This window comes from Solanum stenotomum, chromosome 2 (genome assembly GCF_019186545.1).
Source record: "Solanum stenotomum isolate F172 chromosome 2, ASM1918654v1, whole genome shotgun sequence".
Lineage (NCBI taxonomy): Eukaryota > Viridiplantae > Streptophyta > Magnoliopsida > Solanales > Solanaceae > Solanum > Solanum stenotomum.
Window position 1 is genome coordinate 5,879,824 of NC_064283.1, and position 17,871 is coordinate 5,897,694.

The 17,871-nt window shown below is 33.0% G+C and overlaps 2 protein-coding genes and 1 non-coding gene across 3 annotated transcripts in view; all 3 read right to left on the reverse strand.

Annotated features, from left to right (window-relative positions):
• Positions 1–17,871, reverse strand: part of LOC125857041 (ergosterol biosynthetic protein 28) — a 257,213-nt gene that overhangs the window by 217,462 nt on the left and 21,880 nt on the right. The window lies entirely within an intron of this gene.
• Positions 8,784–8,881, reverse strand: LOC125857312 (U6 spliceosomal RNA). Its single transcript, XR_007445637.1, has one exon. It is a non-coding gene; the product is annotated as a U6 spliceosomal RNA (small nuclear RNA).
• On the reverse strand, positions 10,374–14,139 carry LOC125857023 (receptor-like protein kinase 7). Its single transcript, XM_049536692.1, has 2 exons — positions 11,446–14,139; positions 10,374–11,000 (listed from the first exon to the last, which is right to left on the reverse strand). The coding sequence occupies exons 1-2, from the start codon at positions 14,006–14,008 to the stop codon at positions 10,609–10,611; spliced, it is 2,955 nt and encodes a 984-aa protein (XP_049392649.1). The 5' UTR covers positions 14,009–14,139; the 3' UTR covers positions 10,374–10,608.

Genomic DNA, 17,871 nt, shown 5'->3' on the forward strand with positions numbered 1-17,871 from the left:
CGACCGTCAGAACATCAGTTGGAGCTACTCCATATTTGCTAGTATATGGAACAGAAGCAGTTATACCTGCAGAAGTTGAAATACCTTCATTAAGGATCATCCTAGAAGCTGAGTTGAGTGATGCTGAATGGGTTCGCAAGCGAATCGACCAGTTAACATTAATTGACGAGAAGAGAATGGTTGCTATTTGTCATGGACAACTATATCGACAGAGAATGATTCGTGCTTTCCACAAGAAGGTAAGAGCCAGAATGTTTGAGGTTGGTCAGCTGGTCCTCAAACGCATTTTCCCTCATCAGGATGAGTACAAAGGGAAATTTGCACCAAATTGGCAAGGACCCTACATGGTTCGTAAAGTGTTATCTGGAGGTGCCTTAATCCTGTCAGAGATGTATGGCACCGAATGGCCAAAACCGATCAACTCAGATGCAGTCAAGAGATACTATGTGTGAAATTTTAGTTTGTATTTCTGTCATTTCTTTGTAATCGTTCCATTTGCTTGTAATTTCTTTGTTTAGAATCTATCCCTATGTAATGAACTACGTCTGACCTGAATTCTCAAGAATGAGATACGTAGGCGGCCTATGTCGGCCTCGGTCACCCCTTTATCCCTTTTAAATATTTCTTTGTTTTGAACTACGTTCGACCTGAATTCTCAAGAATGAGATACGTAGGCGGCCTATGTCGGCCTCAGTCGAGTTTCTTTGTAAAATTCCTATTTTTTGTTAATCCTTGAGGGGGAACTACGTTTGACCTGATTCCTGCCTCAACGGGATACGTAGGCGCCACAAGGGTTCGGTCATATTTCCTGTAAGGATTTCTATTTCTCTTCACAATAGAAACTGGGACAGAATTTTTGAGAGGGACTCAAAAATTCTCGAGGAAAAGATCTTTCCAACAAAGTCAAGACTAAAGTCACTTTGAGATTTGCAACTGGGATAGATTTTTTGAGAATATCTCAAAAATTCTGTGATTTGCTCACCAACGACTGAAGACAAACCAAGACAGTTGACTGGGACAGAAATTTTGAGATGGCCTCAAAATTTCAATCGGGTCTATCGACAGTTTAGAACGACTTCGAATACTTCCCAACAAGTAATCAGATAGATCCCAAAACATCAACTCCAAATGGCGTCCACTAAGCTTGGCGTGACATGACACTTGGCAGTGACATTTTCCAAATGCTACTTTGTGAAAATCTATTTTTCTTAAAACTTTTCCTACATGTTTCAATTATTTTACATAAAAAATGTTTTGTTTTATCTATCAAGAAGCGGGAGATCGGAGAAATCAACCGGGGATAGCAAGACAAGGAGCAGACAACCGAAGAGATCAACACAGATCAGTTCATTTTGTAAAAAACTAACAATTTTTCTGTGAATGCAGGTCTATAGGCTTGCCTCAAGATTGATATATTCTTCCATTCAATGAATATAGAGAAGTCAAAAGGGCGAAGAGCTCCCCAAATTGATAACTTTTCTGTGGATGCAGGAAATATTTCATGCTTCTTATACCAAGAATTGGGAATAAATATGAGTAGCATTAATTTATTCAAATTCTCAGCAAAGCAAGGTTCATAACGAACATGCAGTTATGTTCGGAGATGGGACAAATGAAAACTTTGAAGAGAGAAATATTATTATTTTCCAGCAACTAAAGATACCTGGAAGATATCTATCTGCATTATTTTATCAGATATGATAATATCATTACCCCGAGGGTCACTTTTATTTATATTGTCGATTGAGACGATATCACTACCCGGAGGGTCATTTATATTGTATTGTCAAATGAAATGATACCGCTACTCCGAAGGTCACTTTTATTTATATTGTCGATTGAGACGATATCACTACCCGGAGGGTCATTTATATCGTATTGTCAAATGAGATGATACCACTACTCCGAGGGTCATTTTTATTCGTATTGTCGAATGAGACGACACCACTACCCGGAGAGTCATTTATATCGTATTGTCAAAAGAGATAATACCACTACTCTGAGGGTCATGTTTATTATATTGTCGATTCAGACGATACCGCCATCCCAAAAGATACCCAGAAGATCACATATGTTGCTCGGTGAAGCATTATCTTCATTTGGTATCAGGGAGGCATCATCAAAAGAAATCATGCATCGAGAGAAAAGTCATGCATCGCGGGAAGAGATTCATGCATAACAAGAGAAAGAAATCATGCATAGCAAGAAGAAGACTCATGCATAGTAAGAGAAGGAAATCATGCATCGAGAGAAAAGTCATGCATCGCGGGAAGAGATTCATGCATAGCAAGAGAAAGAAATCATTCATCGCGGAAAAGAAGTCATGCATCGCGGAAAATTCATACATCGCCGGAAAGAAATTTATGCATAACGAGAAAAAGAAATCATGCATAGCAAGAGAATGTCATGCATCGCGGGAAAAGATTCATGCATCGCGAGAAAAGAAATCCATGCATGGCAAGAGAGAAGACTCATGCATAGCAAGAGAAAAAAATCATTCATCGCGAGAAAAGAAATCCATGCATAGCAAAAGAAAGAAATCAGGCATAGCAAGAAGAAGACCATGCATAGTAAGAGAAAAAAGTCATGCATAGCGGGAAGAAGATTCATGCATCGCGGGAAAAGATTCATGCATCGCGAGAAAAGAAATCCATGCATTGCAAGAGAGAAGACTCATGCATAGCAAGAGAAAGAAATCATTCATCGCGGAAAAGAAGTCATGCATCGCGGAAAATTCATACATCGCCGGAAAGAAATTTATGCATAACGAGAAAAAGAAATCATGCATAGCAAGAGAATGTCATGCATCGCGAGAAAGAGATTCATGCATTGCAAGAGAAGATTCATGCATTGCAAGAGAAGATTCATGCATCGCGGGAAAAAGATTCATGCATCGCGGGAAAGGAATTCATACATCTCAAGAGAAGGATTCATGCATAGCAAGAGAAGGAGTTATGCATCACAAAAGAAAGACTTACCCATCACAAGAAGATCAACCTCAACTGCATCAATTTTCTTTGCAAAAACGACATCTAGAGACCTATCAACATATTACATCAGCTTGGTTTATTGCTTTGACATCAAAAGAAGAGTGCATCGAAGATTATATTGCAAATATAATATACAAGCTTTATTTGCTTCACGTCAAATCCGATAAAGTTGACGTCGAATGTTCAAGGAGAGTAATTAAGTGTCAACATGGTAAAAGACACTATCCCTACATTTGAATTGCATTTTTATGCTAATGAGTTTTATCTCAGTCTTTCTCGAGAGCATCCAAGAGGATGAATTCTCAAAACAAACCACAGGTGTGGACGACATCAATTAGGATGCAGCACAACGTGGAACTTTTTCTTAGCAGCGAACTGGGACATAGTCCAAAGAGGAGTGTCAGACTCTTAGGATGCGAGCTGAGGAGTGACTTCCACCACAATCAAACCACACCCCTATCAGAAGGCATGTGGGTTTACCTTTAGGTTTGTCGGTTTCAGTTTCGCATCCGGAAATTTTCGATCTCCACCGGAAGCAATTTCCAATATGAGCGACAATGCACCAAGAGCCTTGAAAATTATGTCCATGTGAGTTCTTGATTATGGGTGTGAAGCGCGCCACATTCATGGCTAAGAGGTTGCAAGCCTCCTTTTCATACTCGACTCACTTTGTCACTTTTTCGGAACCAAATGTGATCTAGCATAATAGATTTTCTTTCCAACCGATCGAGTCGAACTACAAGCAGCCTGATTCCCTGAGTTGAGGATATGTAGGCGAGATCATTGCTGAAAACTCGGCTGTATTCCAACACTCGCTCTTAAATCCCATTTTCGAGCATTTTGATTTCTTCATAATTTGATATCGGATCGCTTTTGAATTCTTTCAAAATCTTGCATCGAATCAAGCGTATTAAACTACAAGTGGCCTGAATTCTCATATAACCTGAGATATGTAGAAAACCCGTTTTCGAGATTTGGCCATAATTCTTAAAGTCCGTACCAAATCCTTTTTCCCGAAGACGAAGATGTGGTCGATCAAAATTGGATTAGTCAATTTCATTTTCCTCGAATTTCTTGCATCAATCCAAGTAAAACGAGGGACAGTTGTTGACACCCAATTTTGACCCTCCCCGATGAGAATTAATTCACGAGCTTCCTAATTTCCAAACGATTTTGAATAATTAGTTTTATAAAACTCAAATACTTTGCAAAGTCATCTTAAGTGATTTTGGTTGATTTTCATAATTTATAAATAATATATATTTCATATAGTTTTATAGATATAATTGGTATATTTCACAAATATTTGAAAATCATCTCAAAAAAGATTTTATTTTTAAATATTCTATTAAAAATTAGTTTAGTTTAAATTATAGTTAATTTTTAAAATTAATTAGTTTATAATTAAGTCGATTATTTTATTTTGTTGAAATTTAAGAAGCTCGTTAATTAATTTATATTAATTCGTTTAGTTATTAGTCAAATCCCCCTAAACCCATTTGAGACAAAACCATTGTGGGCCTTTATTTTGCTCTTTCCAGCAGCCCAACACTTAAAATCAGCCCATTTCCATCATTCCCATTCAATCACAGCAGCCCATTAACTAAACTCACCAACCGCACCCTCTTCTCCTCTCTTCTATTTTGAGAATGACTCCAAGCTTTGTCATTCATGGACAGAGTTTGTTCTTCCATTTTTGTGCTACTAACTTCTCATTCACGTGGAACCTGGCAAAGCTTCAAACGTTCGAATTTGAAATATCATTTTGACCAAATTCAAGTGTATTTCCCGCTCAAGTTGTTAACCCTAGAAAATCCGCCTATAAATGTGAACGTTTGGAACTTGTTTGAGGGGGGATTTTTTTTTTTAGACATTAATTTACCAGTAAAAGAAAACAGAGTGAATTCCCGTCCAAAGAAATAACCTTAGAAAAAAAAGAAAAATCTCTAGAAATCGCTACGGAAAACAAATTAAAACTTAGCGATTTTCCGTTCGAATTCGTCGGAGCTCGTCGGAATCCGGTGAAGCTTCGCTCGTGGTGGTGGAAGCATCCTCACCTGCTCGTCTCGTGTCTCAGTATCGCTGCCCGTAAAAAGGTGAACTTTTCTCAGCTTTATGCCATGTTTTTTTTTTTATTATTTTATCAATTATTAGCTAGGTGTTCTTAGGATTATTGGATTTTCATATGTTAGAATTTAGTTATGGTGATGATTTTTTAGCTGGAAATGTTCTTCCTTTTGTCTACTGTTGGTATCTTAATAACTCTTTTAAGATTATTTTTAGCCTCCTTAGTCTTAATTCTTGTCAAATGTTATAAGTGTGAAATCATGGAATACTCGGGTAATTATATTAGCATGTCTTTATGCTTAATAAATGATGAATGGATTTCAACATGAACTTGGCTGCTGTTTGTTTCTTCCAGATGTTAAAATGCTTTATATTCCTCCTTTGTTTTATGACAGTTGATGAGTGTTTCCGTTAGTTATATGAAACCTTAAAAGGTTGATCTCTTACTCTATCATTGAGTATTGTAACTAGTTCCTTTGGTAATTTTAGTTCAACCACGTGTTGTAGTTGGTTTTTATTATTATTATTATTATTATTATTATTTTATACTAGCGTGATAATGTTGGTCTGAAATTAATTGAACGACTTGCTCTTAAGATCATGTGGATAGTGTTCAAGCCTTTACTTTGAAATATCGGTCCATGTGTTCATTTTAAATACATGTTTATGATGAATCACAGTAAGAAGAGTCCAACTATGCATACAGTGTCACTTGCTTCCCTTAAATGCTTCCATATTCCCTTGTTTTTATTTATTTATTTATTTTCATTTTTTTATTTTGTTGCTTAAAAGCACCATCTTTTTCTTTATTGTCAGTTCACCTTAGCTCATTATCTTCAAATTGAGTTTGTTTTGCTTAGAATAAGATGACTAATGTGTGTGAGAGTTTTACCTTCAAATTGACGTGATCTGCTTTAGTCGTGGTCTAATTAATGACTATTTAGCTTCTAATCTTCTCTATTAATATTCTATATTTTGGATTCGCGGGGGGCACTGATGAGTTTGCTAATTTTTATCTCTTATTTGTGTACATGTGACACCAATTCGAGTCCTTTTGGACTCCCTCCTTACATATCCTCGAGTCTAGGTTCGATTCTGCCTCGTCGATCCAATAAAATTGAAAGGGAAGCTAAAATACAGGGTAAATGGAAGCAAAAACGCAGGGAAAGGCTGGTATACACTGGTATACAGATTTTGTATACATGCTATACATGTCAAAAACAGCGATATACAGGTCTAAAAATTGAAACAGGTGTTCTGGAAGTTGAATTAGGTTGTACACACTTGGTATACAGCCTTATATACAAAAAGAATGGGTTGGATTCATACTATATACACTGATATACAACCAGGGTATACAAAAACGGGATTGAGCCTAACCCCCAAATTTCAGCGAATTTGGCCCAAAAGGAGGCCCAAATTCAATTTCTCCCTACTTTTTTAATTATTTAATTATGATTATTTATTGTTTATTGCGTGTTGACTCTAACTTTTAAATTTGTTAACTAACCTAATTAAATTCCTCAAACGATAAGTTAATTTCTTTACATTGACTTATCTTTAATACATTCTTGTTTTTGTATTCATTTTATCTTACTAATCAAATATATTGGTCATATTTCATTTTAATTAAATCTTTTGTTTTTAAAAGGACATGTTTTGAATGCCTCTTCCTTTAATCATTTTGCTTATTTAAATGGTTTTAAGTTTACACTTTTCTCAAATGAACTAAAATAAAATAAAATTGGGTGTGTTCTCTTTTTATCAATTGATTTAAAATGGTTTCATGCTTTAATTGGTTCAAATTATTATCTTACAAAATGAATTAAATAAATTTTAATTAATCTAGTTTTTTATTGAAATTCTAATTACTTGTATCGCAAGCCAAATGTGTCATTTTGAATTCTTTCCTCTAAAAAAGGAAAATGTGTCGTTTATCCAATTATTTTCTCAAAATTAATTAAATATTGTAATTTATTTAAATATTCTTATGTTAAATTTCTCAAAATTAGTCAAAGTCATTTTAGTCAAATCGCCGGTCAACCGCAAGTTAGCGGGCATTCCGAGGGCCTAACACCTTCTCGGAATGTATATTGAACTTCGAACCCATTTTCAATTGATTTTATCTGTTTTAATCTTTTGAAAACCTTATAGTTTTTTTCTTGATTTTTATTAAAAAATTAAGTGGCGACTCTGTTCTTTTGAGAATTTGATTTGCTTAAATCATAAGTTTAATCGATTCTTCAAAAACTCAGTCATTTTTCCCTTTCCATATATTTTTAAATAAAACATTTCTAGGTATCAAATTGTTTTTATTTTGTATCATTACTTGTTGTGTAGTGTGATTTGGTGTTTTTATTTATGTATCATAAGATATCATTATAAATGTAAGTTGCAGTCAATCAAATATGTTATAAAAAAGGCACCATTAATGATATATCATACATGGCATCCTTCTGTATAATGTACCAAGTTTTATAATACGATTCTGTTAAAGTCTGGTAGCATGTATTTTTCTATGTATCATTTTATTTTTATTATGTATCATTAGTTGTTGTGTAGTGTGATTTAGTGTTTTTATTTAGTATAATTTTCTTTTTCATTTTTCAGTCAATCAAATATGTTATAAAAAAGGTACCAACACATGCCATAAGGTTTGGTGTCCCTTTTAACACAATTTTTTTGGAAGAGTTCCAGAAGTCTATAGGGGATGATGTAATTGAACTGTTTAGAACTACAATTTTTGGACCCTATTTAGACATTCCTAAATGTAATTTTTAGGGTCAAATCAGTAAATGTTTGTTGTTGTTAGAATTGGAACAAGGCAACTCAAAGGTGTTGCATATTAGGCATTCAAACGGGTGTATCTTGAAATTTGGTATCAAAGAATTTGCAATAATAACTGGTCTTAATTGTAAAGGCAATACCAAAGACTTTGAATACCCAGAATCAACTCCCTATAGGCTATTCCAAAAATATTTTCCTGGTGCAGTTAAAAGTGTAAGCAAGAATCATCTAGTTCAACGATTTCTGATGGGCAACTGGGAGAATAATCAGGATGCACTCTAGATGGCTATCCTGTACTTTCTACATACATTCATTTTGGCTCAAACTAGTGATTCTTCAATATTTGTTAACGAATTCTTAATGGTTGAAGATGGTAGATATCAAGTATATCCTTGGGGACAGATTGCATTCACAAAGCTCATGAATTCACTCCGACAGGATTTCAATCTTAGCAAACAGTAAAATTGATATATTCATCTTGTATCAACAAAAAATTAGAGTTTTATTCGTATTTCTAGTTTTTTCTAAATCGATGGATGTTCACAAATTGTTCTTCAATGTAGAAGATATAATTTTGAAATTTGAAATTTTGTAATGTCTGAGTAGATTACCTATTAACTTAAGGAATGTTTAGGATCAGTTAGGCGTAAATTAAGCTAATTAAATTAACAGAATTAATTATTACATTTTTTTTCCTTTTTTAGCGCGACATTAAGTTATTTATCGTGTATCAGTGACAATGTATCAGAACGGTAGCTATGTATCATTCGCCTACCTTTTTAAGGGATTTTTTGTAAAATGTAAATTAGTTGGGATCAGAGACGGATCCAGGATTTCGAGTCTCTGGGTGCCAAGTAGGTTCATCGGTTAACTCAATTTTAGGCTTCAGTTGAATTATTCGTCTTATCAGTCTATGACAAATATGAACAATAATAAGATGACAATTTATGTATTATATATACTACAAATTCTTTGCGCATGGGTCATGCTAATCTTCTCCGCATTGTTTCAATTTTATCAGATGTCTCCAACGAAGCAAAAGTTTATCGTTTTAATTTAGATGCTCTTGTTGAAAGTCGAATTCAAGACCGACAACGGAAGATTTTTTCTCACATGGAAAAAATCACTTTAGCTCAATTGGTTGACTATTTGAACTCTCACCTTACAATTTTCCCTTCCCTTCCCTACCTCCATATATAAATACAATTTTGCACCCCACATTTGATTGAGATCATAAAGTGCACAAAGTTAAAACTTTTAGTTATACTATAAATATCATAAATATTCATCATTCATTTATAATTGTACTCGACAAGTTTTCATATTTTGAAAACGATCAATGACTATATCATTGCTTATATTTACAAATAGATCACGTTTTATGTAACATGCTAGTCAAATATACTTATAAATTACTACTCCATATTAAGACAACTATTAGAAACAAGCAAAAAAAAATAATGTGTCGCGGTCATATTAAGGAAGTAAGTTAAAATTGAAAATTAAAAAAGTGTCAGTGCCTCAGCGAGCAAGTTAAAATTGCAAATTAAAAAACTGTCAGGGCCTCAGCAAGATTCGACCTCATGACCTCTGTTTTAGAATATGACCCTTAGCCAGCCGCACCACAAGGCCTTTTGGTTCCCTGGGTGGCACGCTTATTATTTGTAATTATATTATAGATATATACCTATATATACTAGAGTTTCCGTCGAAGTCCGTGGGTGGCGTGGCACCCCTACAAACCTTAGTAGAACCGCCCCTGGTTGGGATAGGATGTAATTTATATCCTACACTATGGGATTCCTTTAATTTTTACTTTAATCAATGCCCAATGCAGATACCGAGCATCGAATGAAAAATAAAAAGAAAAGACATATTTTCCCTACCATCTATTATTTTCCATCTATACAAACTACAATAGAAAAAATGGTTTTCCAGCTTCATTTTCCTTTTTTCTTTTGTATAACCATCCCACCACAACCCATGTGATTCTGGGTTTGTTTTATATATTTGATTTAGTTTACTTTATTATATAAATGCCAATTTGTCTTTATTGTAGTCTAGCTCTTGGTTATTTAAGAAATTATTAGTCAAAGAATTGTAAGACTTCTCTACACTTGACTCAAAAGAATGTTAGTTACTATATTTATTCATCAAACGTAATCTATTGTGTGAAAAGAAAAGGAAAATTCTAGTAAGATGCACACAAAAAAAAAAGTTACGTAATAAAGATAAGACTTTTACGTGTTAGTATTGTCAAGTTTTCTCTATTGGAATATATAGACATGACAAGAAAGACGTAACTATTTTCTAACTCACTTCTCTTAATTAGACAAACCAATAGAGGAAATTTTTCCAATTTCTATCACGATTCAAAGGGGACCAAACCTTTTTTTTGGTAAAATGCATGTGCAGATATCTGTCATGTATTTATTGATTTGATATAATCACTAAAGTTTGGACGCTGATAAGTATAACTTCGATGTTTTTTTATGGAAACAAAGCAAATATTGCAGGGTTGAAAAGGGATTTGAATAACTAACCCATTTTTATTTAGCACAGACAAGTATTACATCTTATAGCACTTATGCCATGCATCTCTAAATTCAATCTAATTCCACATACTAGTATGGATCTAGCTTCTACTATATGTTACAAGGCCAATAGGCCATCTTCAAAACTTTACATACTGCTACAAGATTTGAAGTTCCATGGAGGACAGAGATCAGGTTGAAGAGTGAAACGAGCAAAGACGGGGATCCAATTACATCTTGGTGTGATCCTTCAATTGTTCTGTCTTGATACTGCCATCATCTTTGCTTACAATTATCCCAACCAATCTGCAAGGTTCTGCATTTTCCAGCATTTTGACTACATTTCTCATTGTTGGCCTTAATGTGGGAAGCCTAGATGTGCATACAATAGCAATCCTCAAGACTTCGATTGCATCTTCCTCGAAAGCTTCAGGAATTCTTGAATCCACTATGCTTAATACACTTTCCTTGCTCTTCAATTTGCTGCTCACCCATGTAACTATGTTGCCATTCTCTCCGTATTCGGATTCTATTGGCCTTTTCCCAGATATAAGCTCCATCAATACAACTCCGAAACTATATACATCACTTTTCTCGTTCACTTTGTGTGTGTATCCATATTCTGCAACACCAATTCAATTCAAATAAGTTCAAAAAGGATGCCAGAAATGAGACACTCACTATGACCAAATGAATAGATAATCAAGATAGGATCTAAGTTAATTAACACTAATATTGTTTTACACTCTTATTAGTGCAATTCAATTGTTGCTCGGATCCTTCAAAAATGCTGTCACGCTCATGTCAAATCCTCCAAGAATGCGCTATTTTTGAGGGAACCAACACGGGTGCAGCGACATTTTTGAAGGATCCGAGCAACATAGTGATCCAACTGTTTATAGCAAGTTTTCACTATATCTTTCAAGATACCATATTGCTTGATATGGGGAGTTGCCTATTTCGTAAGTCAATTTTGCCGATGGTGAAAAATGAATACATGGTTAGTGTTAAGTAGATATACTCAAATTCTACGTATAAAATCAACTACAATATAATGAGCTTCTTACCAGGAGCAATATATCCATGTGTTCCAGCAATGACATGAGTTGTATCTTTGGTTGAATCAGCTTGAGCAATCCTAGCAAGACCAAAGTCGGCGATTCTTGGCTTGCAAAACTCATCCAACAAGATGTTACTTGATTTAACATCTCTATGAATCACTGGCTTATCACAACCATGGTGTAAATACTCCAGTCCTTTGGCTGCACCAAGAGCTATCTCGTACCTCGTCTCCCAATCAAGTGACATCTTTTTGCAAGTATGCAATCGATCCCACAAACTTCCATTTGGCATATATTCATACACCAACAAGCTCGAGTCATCACTCGTTATGCTACAGTACAATTTCACCACATTCACATGTCGAATTGAGCTCAGTGTTTCAACCTCAGCCTCAAATTCTTTCGATTTCTTCCCTGGCTTTCCCAACATTGGTGATGTTGTTCCTGATATTTTCCTGTTTCCTGAATCAGAAGTCCAAATATGTTTCACCGCGAAATCTGTTCCATCTGAAAGCTGCACTCTGTATACACTACCAGAACCACCTTTTCCAATCAAATTGTCGTGTTTGATTCCATCAAGAATATCATCCTCTGTGAAGGTCAATATATGGAATGACTTTGTATTCCAAGAATTTTGCTTCAAAGACCTCTCATGTTCCTTATGACTCTTCTTCTTCAAGAACAAATAACCCGCAAATGAAACGAGCACCACAATCACAGCCACCAATAAACAGATCAACAGAGTGTACCATTCTCTAGGCTTTCCAGATTCACCATAACATCTACGGAAGTTTTTAATGTTTTGGCTACAAAGACCATTATTCCCAGCAAAGCTACCCTTATAAGCATCAATTGATAGAGAGTTTGGTATTGCTCCAGTCAACTGATTGTTGGAAAAATCAAGAAGATTTAACTTCAGATTTGATAAACTCGTCGGAATTTTCCCTGAAAGCTGATTCTCCGACAAGTTTAATGAAGTTAAAGTCGGTAATGATCCTAGAGAAACAGGAATAGAGCCACTAAGCAAATTGTTAGCCATGTTAATGTCGCTTAGTGAAACACAAGAGCCTAAAGAATCTGGTATTGAACCAGAAAACTTATTGTTCTGTAAATTAAGATTACCAATCTTCTTAAGCTCCCCAATTGTTCCCGGAATTTCACCGGAAAACTGATTGTTACTAAAATCAATTTTCACTAAGGAAGAAGCATTCGAAATATCAAAAGGCAAGTCACCAGAGAATCTGTTATTAGCCGCATCAATTTCACCTAAAGATTTTGCATTTCCAATATCAGAAGTAATAGTACCTTCAAACTCATTCATTGCAACATCAAGGATTTCGAGCTTTGGTAGCCCCCAAATTCCTGCAGGAATCACACCGGAGAGTGAGTTTTTGCTCACTCGAATCCGCGTCATTGTTGTACAATTAGCATAACTTTCAGGGATTCCGCCAGTGAAATTGTTCTGAAGTATCAATAATCCTCTCATCGTCCCCATCTTACACATGTCCGGTGGAATTGGACCAGTGAAACTATTCTCTGATAAATCAATGAAATCAAAATTCGCCCAAGAACCCAACTTCTGCGGAAGCTGACCAGTGAGTTTGTTAGTGTACAAAGAGATGTTCACCAGCTTTTTGAACTCTCCCAATTCTGCTGGTACTTCCCCTGAAAATTGGTTCTGCAATAACTGCAAACTTACCAATTGATTCAACTTTCGAATTTCCGACAAATCACCGTACAGATTATTAGTCGAAGCATCAAAATATTCAAGACTTGTCAAATTCCCAAATCCAACCGGCAACTTCCCTGTCAGATGGTTTTCATACAACTCAAGCTGCCATAATTTCTTCAGCTTCGTAATTCCCGAAGGAATTTCACCAGTAAGGTGATTCATCGACAGCTCTAAATCAATCAGCTCTGTAAGACTTCCAATTTCTTCAGGAATTTCCCCTTCAAGCTCACAATTCGATAAGTAGAGCCAATTCAATTTATTAAGCTTCAAAATCAATTCAGGAAACGGTGTCCGATCAAACTGATTATCACCAAGGCTAAGCACAATCAAATTGCTCATATTGGCAAAAGAATTCCATGGAAATTTTCCTGTAAACCCACTGTTATTTGCATAAAAATGGGTTAACTCACTGAGTGAAGATACATCAGGGAAATACCCAGTAAATTCATTATTACCAACATCCAAGTAATTCAAGCTAACACACTTGTTCAAATCATCAGTAACTTCCCCAGAAAATGAATTGTAACCCAGAGAGAGCTTTTCCAATGAATTAAGTGAACATATTTTATCAAAAGGAACTAACCCAGAAATTTTTTGACTCGAAAGCTCGATTTCTTTGACTGACCCATCGGAATTACATGTGATGCCAGTGAACTTACAGAGAGGAGTATTGGGTTCCCAATTTTGGAATACATTGGTGGTGGGGTTTGATAAAGAGGATTTGATGGATAAAAGTGTTTGAAGTTCGTCGGAAAAAGCGACGGGGAAGAGAAGGAAGAAGGAGAAAATAGAGAAGAAGTGGATAAGTTCCGGCCGGCAATTGAATAGCGCCGCCATAGCTGACGAAGAAGTTGACGAAGAGAAGTTTTTTTCTTCCGCCTTCAGAAAAACGTGTGAAGGAGACGACTATGAAGAGCGCCAATTCTAACAAATTATAGGCGTTCACATTATATATCTTACTGTTTAAATTATTTCTTTATTCAACCTATAATTAAAAAAACGGAAACCCAATTATTTCACGAATTTCATATATCAACTATTAGTTTTTTTTTTTTAATCTGAATTATCATTAATCATATATTAAAAATGTCAACATTCTTGAATCGAATATTGGATAATTGATCTCTTTATATGAATATGTACAATTTTCTCTTATTAGGTAGTTTTTGAGATTATGTTTGGACAAAAATCATTGCTTTACAAAAACATATCTAATTATGTATGAAGTATGTTAGCAAATGGTGATAATTTAGATTTTAAAAAATAAATAGTTACTTAAGTAGAAAATTGAGGGGAAAAAATAATGATTGTGGTGTATTTTTAAACATTAATTCTTTATGTTTTTTACATATTGTGTCTCCACTTGTAAGAAATGATTTTGCTGTGTTGTAAAATAAAGAAATGGATTTTCTTTTTTTGGTACATATAAATAAAAGGATTTTCGTTTCCTTCAATAACGGAACATAAACTTAATAATACAAAATCTTCAAATGATAATTTGTTTGACTTTTAATTGGTTATAATCAATTATTAAAATGCAGCAATCTTCAATTCCGTAAGCTTTTAATTTTTGTCATATTAAAATAAAAACAAAATAATAAAACAGGATATATGTGAAGTTGTTTATCATCCATAAAATTGTATTATCGTGATAAATATAAAAACATAAATAATATATCTTTTTTTTTTGTCATCTAATAATATAATAGAGAATTTATAAAATATCATGAAAATTATATTTAAAATAACAATTTAATACAATACAAATTTAACACTCATATGACAAGATGTAAAAGAATCTTCCTATTGACATTAGAATTAACAATAATGTTAGCTCTTTGCCTCTTCTTGTCGTTGGCATGTAATAATTTAATACGATATAATAACATACTCAATTAGGCTTATTGAGCTGTTATAGGTGTTAAATTAGCAAATTTCTTTTTCTTTTTAGAACAAACAAATATCGAAATATAAAAGCATATGGTACAAATTATTCATGTGACAAATAACTAATCCACCTTAGGTTAGTTATGGCAGTGTCACATACGTAAGTATTGCCACTTTATTGTTTTCTATAACTATCACCCTATTAAATATAATCTTTTTTTTTCCTAATACTATTATAGCATTTTAGTATTTGAAGCTTAATGAAAAATTATTTTATGTGCACGTAATTATTACTACTTTTTATTTATTTATTTAAACAAATTTCTTTTTAAAATGCTTTTATTATATATTATAGCAAAGGGATAGATATTTTAAATATTACTCTTATCTAATTATTATAAGGCATGTCATATTTAAGGTCTATTTTATTAGAATTTTCTTTTTAGAAAATGTATTTTTTATTACTAAACCGCAACAAAATACGTTAACCATGAAAACTTAAATCCATTTTTAGTATGGTTAAAATAAATTGTCTTTTCTATTTTTAGCATTAAATTTTCAAATTTCAACTTTCTCAGTTTATCCTTAACGCTCCACAATGCAATGATATAATATGTTTAACACGATAGGATTTACCATTTTTATGTTATACAAACATTTAATTCAAGTTACAATATTAAATAATTCAGTAGATTCTTCATTAATTAATATCATGTATAACTAGATACTGATTAGTAGTGCCTTATTGCTAAAAACGTGATTTATAATTCTGGTGTTATTAATTTCTTAGTCCCAATTTAGGGTTTCGAAAGTTAAAATTTTAAATTTTTGCCATGACTCCAAATAAAAAAAATATATTTTTTTTGAATGAATGAATTTCTTTCCTTTTTTCAATCAACTAACGTACATATTATTATTATTATTATTATTATTATTATTATAATAGATAGGGGACAAGAGATAGAAGACTGCATATGATTTTTGTCTGGATTGAAATTATAAAACAGCTAAGTAGTGCACTTCATATTTCCACTTGCTTTCACTTTGAATTTTTTTATTTTTAACTCTTCTTTTTTTTGTTTATAATTTTATTTGTGAAAGTGTCTCTATATGTAGACAAGTCGACTATTTCATAGAACTTCCAAGCCGCCTCTGTTGACCAAACTACCACATGGACTTTCACCCCCTATTCCTCTAAAAATATATTATTATTTTTTAAAAAAAAACAAAATATTTTTAATTTCCTCTAAATTTACATTAAATCTCGATTAAATTTGAATTTGTATTTTATAGGATTCTTTTAGAGTGACACTTTTTATTTTTTTTTAGTTACAACTCAAACTCAAAATATCTAATTAAAAGTAGATGATTCTAACTATTTCAGAATTCATATTGACAAGTTTTTTTCATATTGCAAATTATGTACATATTAAATTAGCAAATCATCAACTCCAAGATCGAACGTGTGAAATGATTTGTTCCTTTTGGGGAGTTGTTGCCAAATTTCTTTGTGATTCATAGAACTCAATCAACATATTCTATGACTAAAGATACCTTTTTTTTTTAACTTTATTTTAATAATTTACAAAACATGTTAGTTTATTCGATTAAAAGAATATTAAAAGTTAATTTATTCGATAAAAATATAGGTTCATATTAAAAGAACTAAAAGGTAAGTCATCTCGTAATTTTCAATGACATGGCCTACTTTGATTTATAATCATGTAAGTTTAAAATAAAAGGGGCTACTAGATGAAATGCTTAAGCAATAATTAGTTGCATAAATAATTTTTTTTAAAAAAAGAGAATTTGATGACTAAATGATAATTATTTTTGAATATCAATTTGGGACATAGAAAATAGTTTATATATTTTGGGGACTATGTTGATGATCCAACAATTAATTAAAAAATTTAATAGTCAATTTGTCCATCTATTTCACCACTAATTCTTTACCCACTATTTAAAAAATAATCACATTTATCGAGTGTGCCAATATTTAATACTGAATTACTAATTGATTATTAGTAATGCGTAATTATTGATAATCAACATTCAACACCAAGTATGGTCAAAAGTTTATGAAATAATTAACTTGCACCACTAATGCTTATCCTGTTCGGACGAAGAAATTTGAACTTCAGATGAATATTTTAAATATTCCAAATAATTTACTTCTAGATTATCTATTCGTTAAAAAGAACAGAAAATAAGAGACAGCATGAACTGTATTTAGGCTTATAATTTGTATTTCAAATTCCTATTTTTATTTTTATTTTTATTTTTATTTGTTCATACGCAAACAGGTTCTAATGATTTGAACTTATGGACGTTGGCACGTTGCACCTATTGAAGAAATTAGTGATCAAAATATTATATAGCTAAATAGCACAAGTCATTTAGCGATAGATTAATGATGAAATATTTAGCTCATCACAAATTAAAGTCGTAAGTGATTTAAGTTTCATTCTTGCTACACGATTGTTGTAGAATTTAAGTTTTATGCATTAATAGTGACAAAATCTTTGTTCCGTTTGGGAAGTTTCAGTTTTAACCACAAGGTTAGAAGAAACTGAATTAACTTTTCATACAGATAAATAAAAAAGGACGATGAAACAGACAGCCGAAGCAGCTAAACTGCTACGTCTTATATAAGGGAAATTATGTAACCTTTTATATCAAAATCCAATTTGGTAACTTGCAGAATAAATTGAGAACTTATTATAAATTAACCAGTTATTTGATATTATACAATATTTTATAGTCTAAATCTTTTATATTTATGATCCTTTTCTGTACCTTTTTCCCGTGAA

What these genes read in the sequence shown, in the direction of transcription:
- LOC125857023 (XM_049536692.1), bottom strand. Translation starts at nt 14,008, where the DNA reads ATGGCGGCGCTATTCAATTGCCGGCCGGAACTTATCCACTTCTTCTCT. An exon ending in ACATGGATATATTGCTCCTG is followed by an intron (nt 11,001 to 11,445) that starts GTAAGAAGCTCA and finishes TTGGTGTTGCAG; the next exon opens with AATATGGATACACACACAAA.